Source organism: Cavia porcellus, unplaced genomic scaffold (assembly GCF_034190915.1).
Source record: "Cavia porcellus strain 051 isolate PalLab524CR breed Dunkin Hartley unplaced genomic scaffold, mCavPor4.1 scaffold_16, whole genome shotgun sequence".
In the NCBI taxonomy this organism is placed as follows: Eukaryota; Metazoa; Chordata; class Mammalia; order Rodentia; family Caviidae; genus Cavia; species Cavia porcellus.
In genome coordinates, this window is record NW_026947499.1 from 7,906,853 (window position 1) to 7,923,683 (window position 16,831).

General features: G+C 52.7%; 1 protein-coding gene across 2 annotated transcripts in view; it reads right to left on the minus strand.

Moving 5' to 3' along the window:
• Cfap251 (cilia and flagella associated protein 251) overlaps positions 1 to 16,831 on the minus strand; it is a 48,558-nt gene that overhangs the window by 9,074 nt on the left and 22,653 nt on the right. For both annotated transcript variants that reach the window (XM_063225580.1, XM_063225579.1), the window contains exons 8-17: positions 14,468 to 14,545; positions 12,504 to 12,554; positions 11,092 to 11,285; positions 8,644 to 8,838; positions 7,505 to 7,755; positions 7,242 to 7,393; positions 6,205 to 6,378; positions 5,917 to 6,101; positions 2,917 to 3,031; positions 1,628 to 1,791 (exon numbers count right to left, since the gene is read on the minus strand). In XM_063225580.1, coding sequence (XP_063081650.1) covers positions 1,628 to 1,791; positions 2,917 to 3,031; positions 5,917 to 6,101; positions 6,205 to 6,378; positions 7,242 to 7,393; positions 7,505 to 7,755; positions 8,644 to 8,838; positions 11,092 to 11,285; positions 12,504 to 12,554; positions 14,468 to 14,545 — 1,559 coding nt within the window. The remainder of the gene's footprint in view (positions 1 to 1,627; positions 1,792 to 2,916; positions 3,032 to 5,916; positions 6,102 to 6,204; positions 6,379 to 7,241; positions 7,394 to 7,504; positions 7,756 to 8,643; positions 8,839 to 11,091; positions 11,286 to 12,503; positions 12,555 to 14,467; positions 14,546 to 16,831) is intronic.

A 16,831-nucleotide genomic window follows, 5' to 3' on the forward strand; every position in this document is an offset into this window, starting at 1 on the left:
AAGATCCCATGACCTCCTCAGCGGGACGCCGATGGCCACGGCCTGTGCCAAGTTCCTAACACCATACAAAATGTGACTGCAGCAAAGGGAGGTCACAGTGACAACATGGACTGCACCTGGCAACAGATCAGAACTTCTGGGTGACCGCCTGACCCCCAGGAAGCCAAGAGCCCGGGCCTGGCACCAGGAGCAGCTCAGGAAAGGCCGCTGTGTGGTGGGGGTCACAGCCCTTGCAACCCTGCTGTGACGACATTTGGGGATGTCGCTCCCACTCCTCGGGCAGTGGGCGACCCTGAGGCTCAGAGCTCTGCCTTTCCTCACACAGGAGGCAGGAGAAAGTGGTGACGAAAGAGGACGGGAGATTTAACACAGCCGGGATCCTCGCTCCTTGGGAGGCTGAGGCGGGAGGATCACAAGTTTGAAGGCAGCAGGGCAGTTCAGGGAGACCTCGTCTCAGGAGACAAGAGGCTGGGCTGCAGCCTCACAGCAGAGCATCGCTGGGTCTCGGCCCCATTCAGAAAGAAAAAGAACAGATGCCAGACGAGAGCCGGGGAGGGGCGCCCTGGCAAAGATGCGGAGAAGGACGAGCCCTAGGGGTCCCCGGAAGGGCTGGGGGCAGTGCTGTCCTCAGAATCCGAGGGGATCCACCAGCCCCCCCTACGCTGCTACCCGGAACAGGAGGGGGTTTCTGTTGACTCGTTAGGGTTTTTACATTTCTCTCCATCAGTCACCAGAACCAGCAATAAAGTGCTAATTAGTTTATAATGATCCTTTGTCCCCAAACAGATTAAACTGAACACTCAGAAACCTGGACGGGGGCCAGGCCCAGGGAAGGGCTGGGAGCTGGAGGTGCATCTCTAAATTCCAGGCCCTGGGGCCCAGCAGAGGCTGTGGATGGGCGCAGAGGGGCTCCTCCCAGGGCCACACGCCCCAGGGCTATGGGTACACACAGCCCAGGGGCTCAGGCAGGGACAGGGTCGGCCAGGGCTCTGGAGGGAGAGCACGCCCCGTCTACGAGCTGTCCTGTGCCTGTGCCCGCAGTGCCACTCTTTCAAAGGCCACCTCTCATTTGATAGACAAGGAAGCAAGGGTCAGAAGCTTTCACTTTTTGGTTTTTGAGACAGGGTGCCCCTCTGTAGCCCAAACTGGCCTTGAACTTCAGGCAATCCTCCTGCCCAAGCCTCCCTGGTGCTGGGACTGCCAGCGTGCACCCCCATACCCGGTTTAGGACCATCGAAGAAAGAGACCCCACACCCACAGGCAGCAAAGAGAGGTCCCCTATTTCAACCCAGTGAGGCAGCTTGGGAAGTATTTCAGGGACGGGGCACTGCTGCCAGGACCATGGGTGACCCTGGGTGTGTGTGCTAATGAGAGCAGGTGTCTCTGCGGGCACCCTGAGGCCCCCGGAGTAGGAGAAGCTCCCCATGGTCTCCAGCAGTGCCCGGGATGAAGCAGAAGGCTCAGAGCTTCAGCCCAACGCTTTAACTTTTTTGATGTTGTCAAGACAAAAGCTTGCTAAGCCGCCCGGGCTGATCTCGACTTGCAATCCTCCTGCCTCAGCCTCCCCCCAGAGTTGGGCTCCCTGGCTGTTGTTGCTGGGTGAAGAGGAGCCCACGCTGGCACGCACCTCAGTTTGATTGTCCACTGCACCACCGAGTGGTCGTGTCCTCCTGCCGTGAAGGCAAAGCGGCCATCGTAGGACAGGGCCAAGCCCGCCACGCCGTTTGGGTGGCAGACCATGGCGCACGTCTTGTGTAGGTTGCCATCCACCGGCAGGATCTGCAGCCCCACCTAGACGGGAAGATGGGGTTGGGGTTCAATGGCCCCGAGTGGGACCTGGCCCGAAACAGCCATGCACCACCTCCAGATCCTCGTGCTGGGGGTACCCGAGTGACCAGGGCCACCTGGGGCTGAGAACTATGGTGAAGCTGCCCGACGTCCACACGGACACCTTCTGCCTGTCTCCAAGCCAGCCGCCCAAGGCTCTCCAGAATGTTCTCCCAAACTGTGGCTCTACCCTGGCTTACACAGGTGACTCATAATCTGTAACTAAAGCCGGGTGTGGCAGTGCACGGCTGTAAACCCTGCACTCAGGGAGCAGAGGCAGCAGAATCCCACATTCAAGTCCAGCCAGGGCAATTCAGTGAGTTAGCAAGGCCTTGTCTGAAAATAAAAACTGAATGGGTTGGGGAAGTAGCTCAGTGCAAAGGCCCTGGGGTCGATCCCCACCACCACAAAACCAAAGCACAAATAAGTGTTAACCAATGTGTGTGACTTTATAAGGCTTCAGTTCTGGTTTTGGTTTTTTGAGACATAGGGTCTCCCAGGTTGGCCTCAAACTCGTGGCAATTCTCCTGTCTCAGCTTTCCAAGTTTCATAAGATTTTCTTATTCTTTTTTAAATTATTTTTTTATTTAGGGTTTTGCAGTGCAGCTCAGGCTGGCCTTGAACTCACTTTGTAGCCCAAACTGGCCTTGAACTCACTTTGTAGCCCGAATTGGCATTGAACTCCTGGAAATCCTTCTGCCTCAGCCTCCCGAGTGTTGGGATTACAGGCATGCACCACTATACTTGGCCTCTCACTAAGATTTTTTTCTTTTTCTTTTTCTTTTTTCTTTTTTTTTTTTTTTTTTTTTTTTTTTTTTTTTTGTGGTACTGGGGATTGAACTCATGACCTTGTGTTTGCCAGGCAGGCACTTATGCCGCTGAGCTAAATCCCCAGCCCCAGTAAGATTTTTTTCAAACAAGAGATTAAAAATCATTTGTTGGGTCATGTGTCTTCCCTGGGGATAAAGAAAAAATGGGAACTTCTAGAAAATGCCTCCCAATCGCCAGTCCCACCAGTGCGTGGCTCTCTTCAGAACCCACTGACCCGGACAGGACTAACCGGGGCTGGGAACAGGGCGCAGGGTCTACCTTGTCTCTGTTGATGAACACCAGGTAGCGCTTCTGCAGCTCTGGCGCGGTTCGCACCGGCAGGACTTGCGCCTGCTCCACGGGGGAGCCGTACACCGGCCCGAGGAGCGTCTTCCTGGGCGGACAAGGACGCTGAGCTGCACACCCCGCCTGCCTGAAGGGAGCTCCGAGCTTTGGCGTGCTCGGCGCCCTTCCACGAAGCCACCTCTGAACTTCTCGGCTGTTACCCCACGAACCCCAGAATCCCATACACTGAAGCTCCACCCACTGAGTGATGGAGGGACCGATTTAGAGACAGGGTCTCACTGTGCAGCCTGGGCTGCACAGTGAGCCCAGGCTGACCTTGAACCCACGGGACTCCTCCTGCCTCAGTGTCCCGGGTGCGGGGATCATGGGCGTGTGCCACGACCCCCAGGCCCATTTTTTATTGTTAATTGTATTTTTTTATTTCTCTTTTTTGAGGGCTGATGAAATAAAAGTGATGCAGGCTCCCCACACCTGGGGTCTGGACCCTGGAAGCCCATAGGGGCTGTCCCTCATTCACCTGCTCTCCCTGACTGGGCAATGAGGTCCAGCACCAGGCAGGGGCACGGCTGCAGGGTGATGAGGCAGGGGCACCGCCCAGGGAGGAGAGAGCCTCGGCACAGGGGTGAGATGTGGAGGTGGCCCTGGGGGGGGGGCAGCCAGGGGACAGCCGTGCCTCGCTGGGATGCTGAGAACCAAGGTCACACGGGGTAACGGGACCACAGGAAGCGAGTCACAGAGCCCGTGTGCTGCTTTCAGCATCGCCACAAAGCCAAAACGACCCAGGGGTCCCCTGGCTGACTAAGAGAAACACTCAGCTCTTGGGAGGCTGCGGCAGGAGGATCGCCATGAGTTCAAGGCTAGCCTGGGCTACAAGGGCGATCCTGTCTCAAAACAACAAAACAAACAAACAGAACGCAGCAGGAGCACAGTAACACGAGAGGACAGGGCCAGCCATGGAGAGGCGTGAAGCCCTGACACCCACTTGGCACGGGTGGGCCTTGGAAACGGGAAGTGAAAGAAGCCACACAAGCAGTCACACGCTGGCGATCGAATTTACGTGACTGAGTTTCTGTTCACAGCAGAACAGACAAAGCATAAGCCGGAAGTACACTGGCTTCCAGGGCCCGGGGAGGGGAGGCTGGTGGGTGCCAGACTGACTGACTGATCGGTTTTTCTAGTACTAGGGGCTGAACCCAGGGCCTCTCTACTGGTCACATTCCCGAGCCCCCCCCCCTTTTTTTTGGTACTAGGAATCGAACTCAGGACCTTGTGCTTGCCAGGCAGGCGTTTATGCCACTCTATCCCCAGCCCTTAGCCCCTTTTAATATTTTTTTTTAATTTTTAATTTTGAGGAAGGATCTTCCCAACTCACAGACTGGGCTTGAACTTGTGACTCTCCTGCTTCAGCCTTCCAAATTGAGCCACCATGCCCAGCTGCTGTTTTCATTTCTAAAAGTGGCCGTGGACACTTTGTGCCCCAGGGTCCCCGAAATTCATCCTGTAACCCAACTCCTGCAACAGATTTTCCAGCAAGAGACCCTGGGGCTGGGGGACATTTAACAGAGCTGGCAGGCTAGCACCTCCCCACCCGCCGCCCTGCACCCACCCTTGGGGGGCCACGGTCCCCGCTGTCTCTGCAGATCTGATGGGAGGACACGCACCCCGCTTTCCCACATCTGCCCGCCTGGCCGGCACCTGCTCCCTTTCTTACAGCTCTTGCTCTGGACGCCTTTTCCTGCTGTTTCAAATATTTCTAAAATGCATTTTTAAAATTCTTTTGGATTTCTCATAGAAAGCAAACTCCTCCTCACTTACACTGTGGTTATGAGGCTTTGTATTCCTACAGTTTCAAAGACGTTTTGTGCGAGGCGTTTTATTTTGGAAGGGCAGGAATGTTCTGGAACCAGATGGAGGCCGAGGTTGCCTACTGAGAATGTTCTAGTCACTGCCGCATCATTCTTTGGACTGGATTGGGTTCGTCTGATTGTGTCATTCATTTGAAAGTGGCCGGTTTTAGCCTGCATGAATTTTACACTGATAAATTATACTCTTAAAAGGGGTAAACTAGTGAGATGTGGGGGCAGAGGCTGAGGCTGGAGGAGCCCCAGTTCCTAAAGGAGAAGATGACTCAAAATAAAAAATAATAACTGTTAGCAGGAATTTCCAGCCTGAGCCATGCTGACCCTCTTCTTCTGCCTCACGAATTTTAGAGTTTCTCAGGACTGGGAAGAGGTATGGGATACTTAAAAAGTATGTGTCCAAAAAGCCAGGCATGGCAGCCCATGTCTGTAATCCCAGCACTCAGGAGGCTGAGGCAGGAGGATCCCCATAAATTCAAAGCCAGCCTGACTACATAATGCCGCCTTGTCTCAAAAAATCAAAGTAAAACGAGACAAAGCCTAAAGTGCGTCCACTGACAGCAATGCACAAAGCTCTGACAGCCTCTCACAGTTCTTCTTTCCACATCTTTCAGGTGTGCTAAGAGAGGGCTGTATTTTTTATTTCACTTTTATTCATTTACTTTTTGTGGTACTGGAGATTGAACCCAGTGCCTTGGCCCCTTTTGTTTTTCATTTTGAGATCGGGGCTCACCATGTTGCCCCACGTGGTACTTGAACTTTCGATCCTCCTGCCTCAGCCTCCTTCTGTGCTAGGATGACAGGTGTCCGCCATCATGTCCAGCCTGGTTTTATTAAATTTTATTTCTGGTGCCAGGAGTCAAACTCATGACCTTGCACTTGCCAGGCAGGCGCTTGTGCTGCTGAGGTAAATCCCCGGCCTCATTTAGTAGCTGTTTAAACGCTGGCACTGGATTTCCCTTGCTGCCGTAGGACACGGCGCTTGTCATCACCCTTTGGGAAAAGTGGTCCTGGATGGGTCCGGCCCTCAGCCCCCGGCTGTCCCAGCTGCTGCCGCAGGTCCCCTTCCCCAAGGACCCTTGGCCCCCGCCCTGCGGCCGAGCTGCCCACCCACCTGCACATCTTGGTGGTGGAGTTGAACAGCTTCACCTTGTACCCGCTGTTGCAGACCAGCAGGAAGAGCTCCTTGGTGAGCGGCGGATACCACACCATGCAGGTCGGGTGGTGGCCCTGGTCGGTGCGGTGGACGTCCAGCACTTCCAGGTGGTTCCTGCGGCTCCTGCTTAGGTTGTACTCGATCTGCAGAGCGGCCGGGGGACATCGTGAGCCCCGGGCCCTTGCAGGTGGAGGGCCAGGGCCGGGGCGGGGCAGGGCCAGGTGGGACCGGGCGAAGGCCGCTCACCAGCAGCCTGTCCTGGCCCAGGCTCAGCAGCCGCGGCTCGTTGCTGTCCAGGTAAACCCCGAACAGGAGGCTGCGGATGCTCTGGCGATGGGAGCGCAGCCGGGCCAGGTACTCCCAGAGCCGGCGGCCGCTGCGCACCACCACGGTGTACACGGCCACGGTGAAGTTCAGGTCCTGCAGGAGCAGGGCAGGCCTGAGCCCTGCCCTCGAGGATGCGGGAGGCAGCGCTCCGCTTTTCACAGTAATGTCACTTTACAAATATTTTATCCACACACACACACAAATACATCTCTGAGAACAAGTGGGAAGAAAACGCCCATTTTACAGATGAGAAGTGAAGGATCCAGGTAGACGAAGGGAGGAGGGAGGAGAGGCCGGAGCTGACACGATGGTCTCACTTCTCCTCCCCTGGTCCCACCTCACTCTCTAGGGAAAACCAAGACCCAGGCTCCTTTCACTGTGGTCTCCTTCTTCTTCACAGCAAACGTCAGAAGGGCTGACCCGGCCTGGAGAAGGCAGCCAGTGGCCTGAAGGGCTGTGGTCGCCAGAGCCAGGGACAAAGCTGTGGGTCACTGTGCCCCCAGCAGAGAGGCAGCCCAGGGGGCAGCTGGGGTGAGCTCAGAAGTCAGGGACCTTTCTTCCTGGAGATCCTAGGCCCCGTTCACAGGGGGAAAAGCAGAATGCAAACACTGAGTCAATGACAATGGGATCTTATCAAGCATGAGAAGGATCACTTGTGACCCAGCACTCTGGGAGGCTGAGGCAGGAGGATCTCAAATTGGCCCTGTGCCAACACAAAAAATGATAAATGATTGGGGATGGCCTAGCCTGGTCCAGGAGCAAACACTGTCCTACCTGTACCCCTCCTCAGAGGGTGACCCTATTACTGAGCCGTGACCCACGGGCACGTCATCCCTCAGGCTATCGGCATGTGCAGAGCCGCACAAGTGTCAGCATGGTCCTCACCTCTTTGGCCCCATTTCCCAGCCCCCTTTTCCAGCGTCAAAGCCACCAGAACGACTGGGGCCAGGACTCACGGCAGTGGCCATGTACTGGGAGTCGTGCGAGAAGCTGACGTGTGTCACGCTGCTTCTGGAGTACTTGAAGGGCTCGGGGGCCTCGTTCTGCAGGGACATCGCGTCGAGAATGTAAACTGTGCCCTCTGTGAGGCCAGCTCCCAGCAGGGCCCCTGAAAGGACACCGGGAGGACCGGCTTGGAGGAGGACTCAGCCCTGAGAACCACAGCCCCAGGTGTGCTCTGGAGCAGGCCAGGCCTGGGAGGGGCCGGGAGGGAAGTCACCTTCGGGGTTGTAGGTCAGGCTCTGCACGCCGAACCCCTTCTCAAAGACCCTGCTGAACAGGTATCTCTTCTGCTCGTAATCCCACACCTTGATCAGCCCACACGTGCTGCCCACGGCCAGCAGTGGCTGGTACGGGTGACAGGAGATGGCGCAGACCGAGGCCCTGGGCTCCACGAACAGTTTCTCCAGTCTGGTGCCATCTGTCGTCAAGTGGTACACCGTGGCACTGGATGTGGCGATGATGAAATTCCTGTTTGCCAAGGAGACGCCAAACAGGATGAGTGCGTGTGGGGAGGGGAGCCCGCCAGCTCTTCTGCCTCTAATTGCACACAAAACGCCTCTGTCGTCTGTAATTTAGTGACATTATTAACCCAGCCACTCTGAAAATACAACGCCAGTAGCCAGCCGCCTCCATTTGCAAGTGAAAAAAGGTCCACTTTTGAACGTGGAAATGGAGTCATTAAGTATGCAGATGGACAGTGGCTGGCACAATTAACTAATCTGCACATGCAAATGCTGATTTGTGTATGCAAATACGGAGTTGGGTGCACACATACAGATGTGCCCATAAAGACTGCAAGGGTAATTAAGCAGACTCACAGATAATTCTGTCTCGAGATGTTACGGCTATTAACTACCCTGTACCTTTAACCACCGTGGCCAGGATGGAGGAGGATGAGCTAGCAACCCTCGGCCAGGGCCTGAGAAACCAGAGCTCCCAGGCAGGGTTCTCCAGCTCCCACTTACCCAGCTTCTTAATTAATTAATTAACCAGTTCTTTATTTTTGGTCTTTTTGAGACAGGGTCTCGCTATGAATTCAGGCTGGCCTTGAGCTCACTTTGTAGCCCAGACTGGTCTTGAACTTGCAAGGATCCTCCTGCCTCAGCCTCCTGAGTGCCGGGATTATAGGCGTGAGCCACCATGCCCAACTGTAAGCTTCTTAACATTAAAAAAACTCCATAGCTAATTAGTGAAATGATCCAACAGAGATCACAATCGGCCACGGGCAGCCCCCCACAAATCAGGCAAAGGACAGGGCAGGCCAGGTCCCTGGATTTCACAGCCCACTGTGTGCAGACTAAAGACCACGCCAGCAATATTTCAATCACCCGGATGACCGATTTGTGAACAACTTACCTGATGACAAAAAGGTCACCTTTTAGGGTGCAGTCGTGGGGGAAGCTCCTTCTCTCGGGGTTGGGGTTTGCTTCGCTCTGGGAGAAGGACAAGGTCCTTATGCAGCCCAGCTTGAGGTTACCATACCAGTGCACGATGGACAGCGTCTGATCGTAGAACTTGATGTTTCCCTTCACGTCGCCTGTGACAATGTAGCTGGGACATAGAGGGCATCAGTGGGTGAAGCAGCAAATACCATCCACTGTACACTGCGAACACCAGAGTCTGGGCTATGGGTTCTTGCCCAGAAGCTGGCTTTACTGGGTTTGCTGTGTTTTTGTTTTTGGACACAGGGTCTTGCTATGTCGTTCAGGCTGGCCTTGAACACACTAAGTAGCCCAGAACAGCCTGGAGCTCTCGGTGATCCTCCTGCCTCAGCCTGCCCAAGCCCTAGGATTACAGGCCTGCCCCCCGGTGCCCGGCTCACAGTTGACCCCCTTTCTGTCTGGGAAACTTACTCTCGGGTAAGGAGATCCTGGATATCACCCGGGTCCTACACAAGCATGGCAATGCCACCAAGGCCACACACTCAGGGAACCCTGGTGACAAGCAAAGACCACGCTGGACCCTCGTCCTGCCTTCCCAGCTCAGCCCGTGGCCCGGCAGCAGGGCCATAACAGTCAGTGACCTGCACCCTCTGCGAGACCCGGGTGACAGGAACCTGGTGAGCTGATGCCGGACGCCAGGCTGGCAGCTGAGGGCACTGGCTCTTAGGAAGGCGCAGCTGTGAGCACCATGGTAAAGCCATCATCTGTCGCAGCCAGAGCTAGTGCTAAGTGACAGAGTGGCTTTCCTTTCCAGCCCTCGAAACCGGCCCAAGTGGCCCCAAATCTAACGGCAAGTGGAGAGCAGAGGGGAGAGAATCCTCTCCTGGGCTGCCCAGTATGATTCACCGCCGGCCGCGGGTCACTGGCTGGCACTTCTGCCGCCCTCTGCCGGACAGAAGCAGTACTGCAGGCGGGCGCTCTCACAAGGCCTTTAGAGCACAGGGCACCAGCTGAGGTTCTGGTTCCGCTGTGTCTTTATGCGCAGAGGGTAAGGGGGACAGTTTGCATCGTAAAGCCACGCAGGCCTCCCTGTCCCCTGCGTGAAGGACAGGCAGAGGAAGCTCACGGGTGCTCTGTGCTGTTTCCACCTGGGGGACTTCAGCACCTGGGCAGGGCTGGCACTGCCAGGGCACCTGGATGCCTGAAGCCTCCCATGAGCAGTGAGCCTTCCATGCCACGCCCCCTTGCTTCTCTCAGGGAGATGGTGCTGCTGCACCCACTTCACAGATGGAGAAATGGAGGCTGGGCTAGGCCACTGCTCTTGCTCAAGGGCATTTGGTAAGAAAGGGGCGCAGCTGGGGAGCCAGCCATGTCCCCTCGGAGGCTTTTAGTGGTCATCTGTGATCCCCACAGACACTCAAAATTGAAGAGCTGGTGGGTTTTATGACGTTCTAGCTGGCTGTAATGGTGCACATCTGTAATCTCGGCCCTCACAGAGGCTGAGGCAGAAGAACCTCGAGCTAGTTCATTTTTGTGGTTGTTTTTGAGACAGGGTCTTGCTGTGTAAATCAGGCTGGGCTCGAACTCATGGCAGTCTTCCTGCCTCAGCATCCTGAGTGCTGAGATTAACACACAAAGCTGGCAAATCTGAGCCCAACCTGGCAATTTAGCAATTTAGTGAGACCCTGTCTCAACGAGAAGAAAGGAAGAGGCAGGCTGGGGATGCAGCTCAGCGTGTAGCCCTGGGTTCAGTCCTTGGGACTACAAAAAGAAGAAAGAATCTTTCTAGGCCTGGTGTCACACACTTGTAATCCCAGCACTTGAGAGGCTGAGGCAGGAGGGTCGCCATGAGTTTAATGCCAACCTGAACTCAGTGCAGTTTCCCTGTCTCAAAATACTGTATTTATGTAATAAATGTCATTTTGCAATAAAATAAACAATAACCATTCAAGTTGTTTTTTTAATCTAAAGCATCTACAATAAGGGATTACAAACTAAGTCCCTTTGGCACAGAAAATAAAGTTATTTTCATTAACACAAAGGAATTTTTGACACAACCCAAGTCCATGATTTTTTCTAAAGCCAGTGAATGAAGTGAGACTATAAAACGCAGTCGGCTGGGTGTGGCAGCTCACGCCTGTGATCCCAGCAATCCCAAAGCTGAGGCAGGAGGATCCTTGTGAATTAGAGATCAGCCTGGGCTACAAAGTGAGCTCAAGGCCAGCCTGAACTGCACAGCAAGACCCTGTCTCAAAAACACAGAAAAAAATTCAGTCAGCCCTCCCCAGGCCCAGCCTCTGGCTTGGTTCTTTCGCCCAGCAGCAACCGACTCCCTGGGCCCTGTGACTCCTGTGTGACCCCTGTGTGATGCTCGAGCTCCCTGTGTCTCTGCCCCACACAGCTGCTGGACGAGGCCACTTACCCGTCAGCCACAGTGAGCACGGTGATCGCCTCCTTCTGCAGGTGAACCAGCTTGCAGGGCTTGATGGAAGGGCTGTCGGCAGAGCGCCGGATGTCCCAGACCACCAGCTTCCCCTCCCACGTCGCTGAGAGGATCTGGCTGGAGTTCGGGTGGAAGACGGACTGGCTGAACTTCCCCACCAGCTTGTTGAATGTCTGTGGGTGAGGACACAGGGCAGGAGTTGGCACTGGTGAGAAGTACCCAGCCAAGCGCTGGTCAACAGGCCATCCTGTGACACCATGCTGAACAGGCCTGGTGGCTCACACCTGTAAGCCCAGCATGTGGGAGGCTGAGGCAGGAGGATTGCTGTGAGTTCCAGAGCAACCTGGGCTACAAAGTGAGCTCAAAGTCAGCCTGAACTGCACAGTGAGACCCTGTCTCAAAAAGACAAGGGAAGGGTCAGGCCTGTGTTCAGTTAGCTGTATGGTTCTGTTATGTTATATTATGCTATGCTACGTTATTTGAGACAGGGTCTCACTATGCAACTCAGGCTGGCCTTCAGCTCACTATGTAGTCCAGGCTGGTCTCGCACTGGCAGCAGTCCTCCTGCCTCAGCCTCCCGAGTACAGGCATGCACCACCCTGCCTGGTGACTGTTTACAGCAAAGGACAGCCCAGTTAATCACTTTATACCTAGCCAATTTTTCCTTATGTCAGTTATAGAGACTGATAAGCACACTAAATACCTGTCTAGCCAGATACAATGGTACACACTGTAATTCAGCACTCAGGAAGCTGAAGCAGGAAGGTTGCTATGAATTCAAGGCCAGTCTGGGCTACAAAGGGAGACCTTGTTTATAAACAACAAAAGCCCATCTTTCTGTGAGTTTTTGTTTTGTTTTGTGTTTTTGAGACAGGGTCTCTCTATGGAGTCCAGGTCATTCTTAAAACTCACTGTGTAGCCCAGGCTGGCCTCAAACTCAAAGTGACCTCCTTCCTCAGCCCCTAGAGAGCAGGACTTACAGGCATGTGCCACCTCGGCGGCTCCCTGCGGAGTTAAACATCGAAATATTCAGTATGGTTCTTTTATCATCCTGAAACTAAAGCATTTTGAAAGGGTCCAGTGATGCTCAGCTATTCCACTTAAACACTTAGAATTCACTCTCCCTTTATCAATATGCACGCAGCCCTGACAGAAGCCACCGTCTGGAGGGATATTTTCTCAGAATAGTGGTCTTTTTCTCTAGAACATTTTATCTTAACAATGTTCCCATTCTGTCCAACCGACAGTTCACTATGGACAAGGGACCCAGGCAAAATTTCTCAGATTATTTCCCTGTGGCTTAACTCTCAGACGTACAAAAGCAGGCACAAAACAACCGAGCTCCACATACATATTTATCCCGATGCACAAAATGCAGCAGAAATACTCACATTTTCCGTTAACAGCGGGGCACTGTAGACAAGTGTGTCTTTCTCTTCATGCTGAGAAGCACAGAAAAAAAAGAAAATGTCACTACTGAAAAACCTTGGTTTTTCCAAAGACCTACATAATAGAAAAATAAAACAAATCATATCTAAGTGAGGTCCGAGGGTTACAATTTTTATAGGTAAGAGAAACTGCTACCTCGGGCAACAGCTAAAAACATTCTGAAAGCAAAACATCATTTACAAATGCTAGAAAATGTCTGTGAGCCTAGCATTCTGGAAGGCTAAGGAAGGAGGGTCCCAAGTTCAAGCCCAGCCCAGGAAGCTGGAGATGTGGTGAGGTCCTGTTTCAAAGCAGAAAATTAAAAAGAGGCCGGGGAGACCTGAGTAGCTTCCCTGGCACTGTGAGGCCCGAGGCTCAATCGTCAGAACCCCAGAAAACAAGCCACAAATGACTGTGGCTTTACATGGTCCATCATACAAATCTCAATTCTACATTAAAACTAAACTAAATTAAAAATTGAATACAGGAAGCATCAATGACAGCAGTGATTCTGGGTATGCATGTGTGCACAAATGTGTATCTGCGCTGGGCCTGAACCCTGCGCTGGGCCTCACACACGCTAGGCAAGTGCTCTGCCACGGAGCTACTCTGCAGGCCCTTTGAGATACGGTCTCACTGAATTGCCGGGGCTGGCCTCAAACTTGCAATCCTCCTGCCTCAGCCTCCCAAGTAGTTAGGATTAGAAGTGTGTACCACTGCACCAGGACTGTTTTTTTTTTAAAGTAGGTTAAAATATAATTAACCTTTAACTACTCCAGGGCTTTCTCCTCTTTCTCCTCCCTCCTCCCCCTCCCCCTCCTTCTTTTTCAAGCCAGGCTCTCGCTATGCAGTTCAGGCTGGCCTTGAGCTCACTTTGTAGCCCAGGCTGATCTCAAACTCACAACGATCCTCCTGCCTCAGCCTTGAGATTCCTGGGATCACAGGCATGAGCCACTATGCCTGGCTCCGTACCTATCCTAAAGCGTGCAGTACAACCGCCATTTCTGCCTAATCCCAAGCCAGCGCCCTCAGCTAATGCTCACCCCATCAGTACCCGCAGTCACCCTCACCCTGTCTCCTCACCCCTGCGGACTGGCTGAGTCCCAGGACTCAGCAGCATGTATCCCCACCCCTCACCCTCCAATGCCGTGCCTGGCACCCATGTCTGTGTTCCACCAGGGACCCAGAGCACCCGCTGCTGTGTCCAGGACACACAGGGGTCGCGCCTGGTGACTGCCCTCCCATGCTGCTTGCAGGGTTCCCCCACCTTTTGATCCCCGTCAGGGATGCTGTGGGGAGGACGTGTTTGGGTGCCCTTTCTGGTGCCTTCAGGTCCCCCAGAAATGCTGAGTCCTATGCTAATTCTGAGCTTGACTCCAAAAGTTCCTCTGAGTCCACCCTGTCACCTGGGGTTGGATATGCAGTGCTGAGCTGTCTGCTAATTCCTTCCCCAAAGCCACTGAAATCCAAGATTTCTGGGAACCCCTACCGCTACTACCTGCTAAATACACTGAAATAAACATTTGCCTCATTCCTTTAAAAAATTAAATACAACGTCACTATCTGCTTTCAATTTAATATGCTAATTTCCAACAGAACTGAAATAAACACTATAATTAAATCAAAACGTGCAATGTGTATTCACAGCTTCCTAACTAGAGACCATACTGCTACATTAGCAAAATACAAGCACTCGAAGAACAAACTTAAACTTGTACCCATATCTATATATTTATTTATTTTTGTCTTTTTGAGACAGGGTCTTGCTATGCAGTTCAGGCTGGCCTGGGGCTCACTTTGTAGCCAAGGTTGGTCTCGCACTCACAGCAATCCTCCTGCCTCAGCTTCGTGAGCACTGGGGTTACAGGTGTGGGCCACTATACCTGGCTTGTCGCCATATGTAAATGAATCGAATATTTCCACTTACCCACCAGTAGTATATTGTGTGTGTTTTACTATTGCTGACCAGTTCTTTACTATTTGCTGGATTAAAAGCAAGGTGGTTCTGAAATATAAGAAGGGAAATATGTTACATAGTAATACATGTTTTTCCCAATGATTAAGCTAAATGTTAGAATTAAATGATAATTTATTTTTATTTTTATTTTTTTTGGTGCTAGGGATTGAACTCATGACCTTGCACTTGCCAGGCAGGCCCTTAAGCCACTAAGCTAAATCCCCAGCCCCTTAAACGATAATTTTAATTAAATAACTGGCCAGGTGAGGGGGTGCATGCCTATAACCTCGGCACTCTGGGAGGCTAGGGTAGGAGGACCACAAGTTTGAGCCCAGTCTGGGCAATTTAGTGAAAAGCTACTGTAAAATGAAAAATGAAAATAAAAAGGGATTGGGGTGTAACTCAGTGCAGAGGTCCTGGGTTCAATCCCTAGAGCGGCGAGAAACAAACAACTCAGTGGGGCTCTGAATGAATGCAAGAAAAAACATGGCACCAGGTGGGGTGGCACACGTCTGTAAACCTGGCTCTCGGGAGGCTGAGGCAGGAGGATTGCAGAGTTTGAGGCCAGCCTGGGCTGCACAGTGAGTTCAAGGCCAGCCTGAACTACACAGCAAGAGCCTGACTCAAAAAAACAAAAACCAAAAACTAAACATAAAATAAATAAAAGACATGGCGTTCAGTAAGCAATAAAAATATCATTTAAATACTGGCTGCCACAGTAAGCGGTATAAAATGTGCTCATTTTCACACCTTTCTTATTATATTCATTACCTAGAAAGTGGAGCAGGAAACAATAAACAAACATTCACTCCACTGCTCTGCCGCGGAGCTGCACGACCCTCTCCTGCCCCTGCATGGTAAAGGATAAGGCAGGAAGAAGCCAGGGTGCTGGAGGGGGTTCTGGGCTTTGTTTTGTCTTTGGTGCTGGGGATCGAACCCTCCTCCCTCGCCAAGCCACACGCCGCCGCCAGCTGGGGACTCGACCCTGGCAGCTGGGACCAACAGGCGCCGCAGGGAGCAAACAGCACGGAGGGTGCCCCCAGGCCGCCAGTGCGACAGTGCTGGGGCGCAGGGGAGATGCCATCCGTCCACCAGGCGGCTGCCCTGCGCTGCCGCCCCATCTCCACGCCCACTGTGTCCCCGAGGCTGCTGGGACCTAAACTACCAAGGTCAACCCAGGGGCCAGGGTGAGGTGACCTCGTGGGGACTGCAAATCAGGTCGGCCCACACTGGACAGCTCTGGTGAGTTCTGTCACAAGAAAAGGGAGGTTTCGTTTTGTTTTGTTTTTGGGGGAAGTTACCATCCCAAACGTCCAATTATTTCTATACCTTTAAAACACAACAAGCCCAGTGTGGTGGCACAGGCCTATAATCCCAGCACTCAGGAGGCTGAGGCAGGAGGATCACTGCAAATTCAAGACCAGCCAGGGCTACATCATGAGTTTAAGTCCAGCTTGAATGACTATATCATGAGGCCAGATCTTTAAAAAAACAAAACAAAACAAGCAAGCAAACAAACAAAAAACCCAACAAGCATTGAATGCAAAATAGCCAAGCCTATGCAACACACGAACATAACCTAACACCACGGTACAGCAATCAGCAGGAAGAGGCCGTGGGGGCCTGGGTGCTGGGGTTACAGACACAGACCTGGTAACAACCGGCATCAATGTGCGTGAGGGAGCAAGGGCAAAGGGAGAACCCCAGCAAACAGTCAAATAGAAATCCCAGCTCCGAAACACGATTTAAAAACTCAAAACATGGTTTCAAAGAGAATGAGATACAGCTGAAGAAAGACTGGCCAGCAGAAAAGAAAGGGACCTAGGGAAATTATCCAGGCTGGAGCACAAAGGGTCAAGGAGAGAAAACCAGGAAGCAGCAGAGGACACAATGGAAAAAGGCCCGGTTACAGGTGACCCGCGTCCCACAAGAGGAGGGCTGAAATGTGGCAGAAGGGACAGGAGAGAAGCAGCGCTGAGGATTTCCCAAATCTGAGGACAGAAATAACATGTCCCAGCTCTGAGAGACCCCCGAGAATAATGCCTTTTTAAAAAATCCCCTTTACACAAAGATACATTACTGAAAAACTGCTAAAAACCAACAAGACGAATCTTTAAACTCATCCAGGTTGCTCTGAAGAGAAGAGCTGAGAGTTGACTTCTGAACAGAAATGGTACAAGTCAGTGGAATTCAAGGTGCTGGCAGGAGAAAAATCTACCACTCTGGGACACAAAACTCAGAGGAAGCGTCCTTAACAAATAAAAACCACAGCCAGGAGTGGTGGTGATGCCTGTCATCCCAGCACTCGGGAGGCTGAGGCAGGAGGATCGCTGC